Source organism: Rhea americana, unplaced genomic scaffold (assembly GCF_003343005.1).
Source record: "Rhea americana isolate MKP2758 unplaced genomic scaffold, rheAme1 scaffold_295, whole genome shotgun sequence".
In the NCBI taxonomy this organism is placed as follows: Eukaryota; Metazoa; Chordata; class Aves; order Rheiformes; family Rheidae; genus Rhea; species Rhea americana.
In genome coordinates, this window is record NW_028186418.1 from 134277 (window position 1) to 142610 (window position 8334).

Genomic DNA, 8334 nt, shown 5'->3' on the forward strand with positions numbered 1-8334 from the left:
TGATTCTGGTCTTTCTATTCTGCAAATAAAAAGGAAATTCAGATGAGGAATCATAAAAACTAATTTTTTTTTGGTCAAAAATTACTGACTCAGTACATTTCCCCAGTGGGTGTGGAGTCCTCTCCTTGTTTCTTGACTCCACCACAAGTTCTGTCGATCCTGCRGGAATCAAATAAAGAATGGAGCCAATCAGCCCATTTCTAGCCTCCACAATAATGCAATTGCTAGGTGTTTCTGACTACACAAATCTTGATGTAGATACCTGAAATGACCCAATGATTAGAATTCAAAGGTAGCTGTGTATATTCTGCCCAAGAAAGTGGTGAAATAAAAAGGGTGGTTTTATTGTCCGTATTGCTTGTCAGTGATGGCTTGTATTTACATTTGACTCTGCTAGTTGTCCTCAATGTTTTAAATCTGCTCGTAGCTGGGAGTGTCAGGCATTGAGAAAGTGAAGTTGAGCATGTTTTGATTTGTACTTTTTTTGAGGTATGCTGAGTCCATGTCCAGTGAACAGTATGGACAAAACTGTATAATTGACCTTGTTTTAGTAYATGATTCCATTTTTTCTTGTCAAATTTGTCTTTTGCAGCTCATATCCCCTCCTTCCCAAATAACACATACAGCCCAGTCACTCTGTTGTAATATTCTTAATTTTCAGGTGAACAATCAGAATAATGTTTAACATAAACCTGTTGGAGAATCTGAAGGTTTACATCAGCAGTCGACCTCCACTTGTGGTCTTTATGATCAGTGTAAGCGCTATGGCAATAGCTTTCCTGACACTGGGTTATTTCTTTAAAATCAAGGAGATCAAGTCACCAGAAATGACAGAGGTATGGTACAAAAAGTTCCTGAGTTTAACAATGGGAATATTTATTTGAGAAACATACTAAAATAGTTCTTTTTTCTTTTCCCAAGAACTCTTTTATCGGAATGCAACAGCATCTTATGGGATATCATCTTTGTTAATACTTACCTCTAACTGTATGGTCCTTCAGTAGTTTAAGTGATGATACTGTTTGCTATGCTTAGCAGTGGTCAGGCAGTGGCTGGGACTGAACCCTTCAGTTTTTGTAAACAACTTATCCCATTGTTGAGATGGCCTTGATGGTGTTTGTGCTTGCTTCATGAGCCATTTAATTGATGTTAAATGGCTTGGAACTGCAGGCTGAAAAGTAGATATCAAAGTTGTTCTAGAGAAGTTGCAGCCAAAAGTTAACTTGCTAATCTAATGTAAATCTCTGTTTTAAGGACTGGAATACCTTCCTCCTGAGGTTTAATGATTTGGACTTCTGTATATCTGAGAATGAAACTTTAAAGCATCTCATCAATGATACCACAACTCCAGAAAGTACAGTGACTAGTGGACAAGCGAGATCTTCTACRCAGTCTCCACAGACTCTTGAGGACTCTGGTCCAATAAACATCTCTGTTACAATCACTCTGACGCTGGACCCGCTCAGACCATTTGGCGGGTATTCTCGCAATGTCACACATCTAAGCTCCACAATTTTTGGACACCAGATTGGACTCTCAGGTATAGAAGACTTGATTTTTGTAAGTTTGAATGGTAACTATATAATCAGATTGTTTAGGAAAAGAAAGAAAAACTTTCGAGCTTATTGCTGGTGAGATAAATTTTTTGCTTAGAGTATATACGTGTTACCAGATTAGTTGTTAGTATATTCTTATAGAGAATCCTTCATTTTTTTTGCTAGAAAAACCTTTCCATGTGTTCAGAATGGAAAAGAACCTGCAGTTCTGCCAGGATTAGGCTTTGCTGTGTTAAATGATCAGCCTAATGACGGCAGAAGATAATTTTTGCGTAAACAAAATTCTGATCAGGAAGAGCTACAGTAAATATTTGGACAGTTCTATCCTGATATATATTCAAGTAGTTAAGTCAAATATTAAACTAATTAAAGTATATACATTAGAAATCATAGCATATTGTCTAAAAATATAGGTAATCTAAAATGCAAATACATGCATGAACAAACTTCAACATTGCAAACAAGCAATAAGCAAATAAGATGATTAAGATTTCTGTAGTGTTATGCAGCTGCCTTGCCATTAAGTCTTGATAGGAGATTTAGTTGTAGAGATTGAGTAGAAATAGTTAGTAGAACCTCACTAAATTTTAACTTTTAGTCAGGGTTGTGTGTTATAATAATGCTTGAAGGTGTCTTGAACCTCAGAGGTCTTTGAGAGACATTTGCCATATCTGTAAATATGTATTACTATAATTTATTGTTGTTATTTTTTTTTCCACTTCTAAATGACCTATCAAATGCAAGTTCCATTGCAAGTATGAGTACAACTTTATCCACATAGAGTTAAAGATTGCCACTTAATCTGCAGTTCATTATCTGCTGCCACCTTTCTGTAATTATGTCTGAATATCTCTAATATAAAAAGTAGACTTTAGGAAAAGAATACGTTGAACCAAGTCTTTGAGAGGGTAAAGGCTAGAGATCTGTGTTCTCCCCCTCCTTCCAATTAAATTCCGTCAGTGTACATGAATTCACTTACAAATAGTGAGTTTTTCCTTTTTAAAAGTAGACTGATGATTCTGCTTATTTTGGAAGCAGGAGAGATTAGAAAGACTAGCAACTTTTTTTTTTTCTTTTTTTTTTTTTAACTTTCTTTTTATTCTGTTCATTAATAGTGAAGCTACTGGATGACTCCAAAGGTACAGATTCAGGTTGATAGTTGCTGCCTTGGTCATTTGTGCATTTTCATTTTCCTGGTGATTGTTGCTCAAATAGTTCTGTAAAGAAAAAAGAGTTTTCCTTCTCTTTTTCTAAAAGGCAGAGAATCCCATGAGGAGATAAATATTACATTCACCCTGCCGGCTGCTTGGAACTCAGATGACTGTGTTCTCCACGGTCACTGCGAGCAGGTCGTGTTCACAACCTGCATGACTGTGACGGCGGCCAGCAGCGTATTTCCCGTCACAGTGTAAGTGCACTTCTAAACACTGTTTCATAGACTGATTACTTTGGATGAGAATACTGATGTTTCTGATTCCTCAGGTGGTGCTCTGAGGTTCCCATTTTTCGATGAATATTACTGTTGATTTTGAAGATTGTGTACCTGCTTTCCTTTTCACCCCGGTAAAAACCTTGTCKTGACGCTCGAGACACCGGCTGTCTTCAGCAACGCTAGATTTTTCTGTGGATGTTTCGAGCTGTAGCCTTCCCTGCCTTTCAACTAGCTATCTATGTTTTAAACTTCACTAGGAACAACAATCAGTGAATATTGAAGAAGGATACCCTACCACTACTTTGTATGCAAGCTAAGGCTAGACTCTAAGGTTCTTGTCCTCTTCCTTGCTGAAAGATCAGCGCAAGCAGGTTGCTGCTTTGCTGTGAAACCCCAAGAAGTACAGAACTTCCATGAGAATAGTTCCCCTCTCTCTTCTCTAGACTCTCTGACACTATTCAGGATACTTTGGATAGCCCCTGGATTGGTTCACATGATTGTATGAAACTGTATGAAAACCAGGGTTTTTCTAAGCTGTGGGGTGTTGACTTACTGGAACAACATGCAGTAAAATTCTGATGTTGCTATAGGAATCATATATTGTTATGCTTGCCTTTGATTAAGCTTTATTTTTTGCTGTTTTGGAAGGTCCAAAATAAAAATGTATTTTATACTGCTGTTGAGAAGACTGGGCTTGACTCTGTTCGGAGAGCTAGCCTTACTAAATGTGGAGAATGGCAATTGGGGTGCTAATTATTTCTGTTTTTCTGCAGTCAGCCACCACATTGTGTTCCTGAAACGTACAGCAATGCWACACTTTGGTACAAGATCTTTACCACGGCCAGGGACTCTAATACAAAATATGCACAAGATTATAACCCTTTCTGGTGTTACAAAGGAGCAATTGGAAAAGTGTATCATGCTTTAAATCCCAAACTAACTGTCATAGTTCCAGATGTAAGTGTCACTGTGCTTTTGTATGTTAAGTTGAATAAATGCTTAACTCGGGTTTAAAAGAATACAGTTCTCTTCATGTCTTAAATAGTTATATTCAGTGCTGCTTTATTATGTGGTGCAAGGGCTGAGCCAGGGTTGGGTGTACTTTACCCCTGGTGGGAGTGCTGGGCTCYGTATAATCTCCATGTGCCTCACAGCTTTAATAAGTAAGATTTGTATTTTGAAATAATTTGACAAAAGGCACACGCATTACATGGACATGAGGAACACTTTGGTTCTTTATATGCCAGATTTGGGGATCGGTTTCATTACTATGCTAGCTTCGTAAAAGGAGAGAAGGTTGATTCATGAAGTAATTTCTGTGCTAATCTGCTAATTATTGCTTTAATATAAAGTATCAATTATCAGTGCCTTGTCAGTAAATGGTTTTAATTCTCTGTGCAGGATGATCGCTCTCTAATAAACCTGCATCTCATGCATACCAGTTATTTTCTTTTTGTGATGGTGATTACAATGTTCTGCTATGCAGTTATTAAAGGCAGACCAAGCAAACTGAGGCAAAACAATACAGACTTCTGCTCAGAAAAAGTAAGTATAGCTAACAAAAAACATTGATTCTGATAAGAAAACAGAAAATCTCCTTTTTAATAYAGCTGGTAGAGGCTACTGGTTTTGATCTTGAGATGTAGGTTTAATTCCCTTCTGAAGATGCACAGATATTTCGTTGTGAACAATATAGAATGCTGTAAAACATCTGTATGTGCTTTGTAGATCCTCAGACTTAGACTGCTCTCCTACAAAAGTGATTTTTTTTTACTTGCAATTCAGTAAACACTATAATGCAATTCTTCTGCCACACATACATTTTGTTTTGCATACAGCATTGAATAGATAGCATTGAATATCTTAAAATTACCCCATATCACAAGAGACTTTAAATAAGACATGATACTTAATTCTAATGGTTGTTATCAAAATTAAGCAAAATCAATGACAAAGCTGTTGAAACAGTTATTATTCAGTACTACTTTGGAGGCCTGCATTTTGCTTGAAGGGTTAAATTTGAATATATTTAGTTGTAAATTAGGAAGCTAATGTTGGCACCTTTGATCATAAGGATATTTTGTAGCATATGCTTTTTTTTAATACATATATCTATTAGATTGATCATGCTAAATACAAAAGACCTTCAGACTTGCTTTAATTTCCTTTCCCAAATTAGACTTTTCAGGGTTCTTTGAAAAGGCAGGGACAGATATGCCAGTTTCATGGAGAAAAGGAATATCTCTGTTACAGGATTAAGAATTTGACTTAATTAAATCTTTTGTTTTTCTTTTTGTTTAGGTTGCTTTGTCAGAAGCATAATCCATCCTCTCCTTTTACTGAGAATGACTGAGAACCGTAATCATTGCCTGCTGAACCCAGAATGGGTCCTAACACTCTGTGAATACATTATCTTGCAATGTTGGTTTACTCCAACCAAAGACATTTCAAGTGCCTGTAATTGATTTGTACATATTTATAAAAGTATATTCAGAATAGGTCAGACGATGCACTTGTTCCGCATTGTAGTGCGGCCGGAAACTTTCAGTCTTTACCTGTGGACATAGCCGAATGTTTGTGTAGATATGTTTAGTGATATGGCTACGTATAGTCAGAGAAAGATATTTTTGTCTAGCTGCATCTGGGCAGGTTAAGATGCCTTTGCAAATGTCTCAAACAAACCAACAAATATTTGTTTTTGCCCAATGATATGTACAGTGTGTTTGAAACAGTATGCACCTTTGATATAATACTGCATTTCCAAAGCCACCARTCTACTACATAAATTAAATGTGTATTTGTGTGGCCTAATCTTTTTCCATTTGCTCCTTGCTTGCAAGAAAAGATATCAACATTTTTAGATTTTTTTTTTTTTGAAAAGAGAAATACATATTCACATTTTAATAGTACTGTATTTAGGACAAACTTGTGCTTTATTCATAGTAAGAAATTAAGAAGTAAAGTCCCATTTAAAAATCTTTCTTATTGAAAAGTGCTAAGTTTGTTTTTTCTGGTTTTTGGGGGTTTTTTTTGTTTTTTTTTTTTTTCATTTGGCCTGCTGAATGCCAGCGAATCAGTCAGTGTAGAGGTTATCTGGAAAGCTTTCCACTTTGCCTCCTATCTGCAACCCTCAAGTCCAGAATGTGCATCTTTGCTGCAGAGTAGCTTTCTGTAAACTTTTATTTTTAGGAAGTGAACCTTAATAAAAAGATGCATCGTGTTAACATTGAGTTGGGGCTGCGCACAGCCTTGGGCAAATGCAAATAATATGAGGAAAAGAAATCCTGTAGTCTGTAMTAGAGCTTCAATTTGAGACTCTCCATCTCTGAAGGGCAGCTGGAAATGACACTTGTATTAGCTTTGTCCAGTTTCTATTTAATGCTGTCCACTGAGGGGGAAATGACAAGGAGAGAACTAGAGCTGTTGTGATTCAGGTCAAAGAAACCATACAGTAAAACTCATAYTGTTCTCTGAGTCTGTTCTTAAGTCAGAAGATTTTTTTTGATGTGCATTTATCCCTTTTCTGTTCTAGCTTTTGCTGTTTCTTTCTAGCTTGTTATTCAGTAAGCTCCTTAATTTTCATGAGTCAGGGTTTTCCTGCAGAGATTTCCACCACTGCTTTTAAAATCTTACTGGTTGCCTTAATTGACCTTTCATCTCGTCTTTCAGCTTTCCTGTCAGCTAGTGTAACTGTAGGTCTGTAAATGTGCGTATACTTTTTTTTTCCTCCTCCCCTTTGGTAAGTTTATCCCTAAGTATGAACACAGAACAATAAACCCAAGTTAAAATCCTGCAGTCTGTTATGCTGGCCTAAGATTCTTAGTTTATTACTTATAGACACTATTGTGAATGGTACCCTACTGGTTGGCAGGCCTGTACGTATAGGACTTCAGTAAGTTCTTAAATCTTCAGAGCATTCAAAGTAAAATAGTCACGCTTTTTTTCAGAACATGTTTCCATTATAGCATTTCAGTTACTTAAGTGGTGTTAACTAACATGCATATTTCTCCAGGGATGTTAAGGCAAAGCTTTAGAAATGGCCTAGTTTGAAGTCTAGGGATCAAATGAAACTTCCAGTTTTCTCCCGATGATGCTACGGACTAGTACTGCCTCACTGAAACGAACCAGTAAAGTGAAAACAGGTAGACAGCTTCTCATGAAAATTGGGCTGTTCCTAACTCATGCACATCCAGCCTTCTGCATTAGCATTCATATCTAGAGTTGCCTAAGAGGGTCGCTTGATCTGGGGACCAAAGGCAGGGAGTGGAAACTGAGTGAGGTTGTACTGCAGATTCTGGAAATAGCTAGGAATTACCCGAGTTAACATGAGTCCTTTRAAAAAGAAACCCAAGATTTTTTTGTGTTTCAGCAAACTAAAATCCAACTCCAAAAGTCCTAACTGCAACTTGATTTGTTGGGGAAAACAAGGATTTTTAATTTTTTTTTAATCTGATTTTGCTATTTGTTAGTTAAAGGGGTCTGTTTTGCAGTGTATCACCCACTGTATTGAAATACCCAGAAATACTAAAATTGTGATCCACAAATGCAAAGGGGAAAACATTAAGGAGATATGGTTTTTGRCATTAGCTGGTTATCCCTTTGCCCCTGTGTATTGCAGCAAGGAGGTAAGGGTGTCCATCAGGTTGAAATGCTGTAATACTGAGGAATTTTGGATTGTACCTAGGCGCAATGTACAAAAGTTAAATGCAGCCAAACAGAAGAGTAAAAACTTTAATATTAAAGTTCGGATCATATTGATCTTTCCTTTTTTTGTTTTCTTTTTCTTTTTAACTATGACTTGAATCAGTTTTGATTCTATTTGTACGTGTTTTCTTGTTCTTAGAAAGCTGCCATTTTCTGTTGCATTTTTCTTTGGCATTACATAGAAAATCTGAGCCTTGTTTTTTCAACCCTCTGCAGATGATTGTAGGGTTAAGATGGCTGTTTTGTTCTTACATTTCACTTGTCTTGTTGCATGATGGTTAATAGCTGATTTGGAAATGACATTTCTCTCCTAGATTAATTTTGTGTTTGTAAGATGTGCATATTGCTTTGCAGAATAAAAAAAAAATAAGTTTAGTCTGTTGTCTTTATTTCTACCTATTAGTTGCTATGGAAGTTTCATAAATCATCTCAATTTTGTGCACCAAGCAAAGAAGTGACTTTTGAAAGTGCACAGTAGGTTGGAATTTCAAACCCTTGTTGTACTTATGGTCCCATAAGCACCTTATGCAGATTTTTTTCTTGTATGTATTGTACGGCAGGATACATAGCTGCTGCCGGTCGTGATAAATGCAGGATTTGTGATGTAGACCTCTCTCTCCTGTTTTTTATTTTTCTTGAAAC

General features: G+C 36.6%; 1 protein-coding gene across 1 annotated transcript; it reads left to right on the top strand.

Annotated features, from left to right (window-relative positions):
- The first annotated feature begins 661 nt into the window (after positions 1-661).
- TMEM248 (transmembrane protein 248) lies at positions 662-8053 on the top strand. The gene is made up of 6 exons (XM_085309262.1): positions 662-836; positions 1255-1540; positions 2814-2964; positions 3762-3945; positions 4390-4533; positions 5290-8053. The coding sequence occupies exons 1-6, from the start codon at positions 678-680 to the stop codon at positions 5308-5310; spliced, it is 945 nt and encodes a 314-aa protein (XP_085165388.1). The 5' UTR covers positions 662-677; the 3' UTR covers positions 5311-8053.
- Positions 8054-8334: the final 281 nt, after the last annotated feature.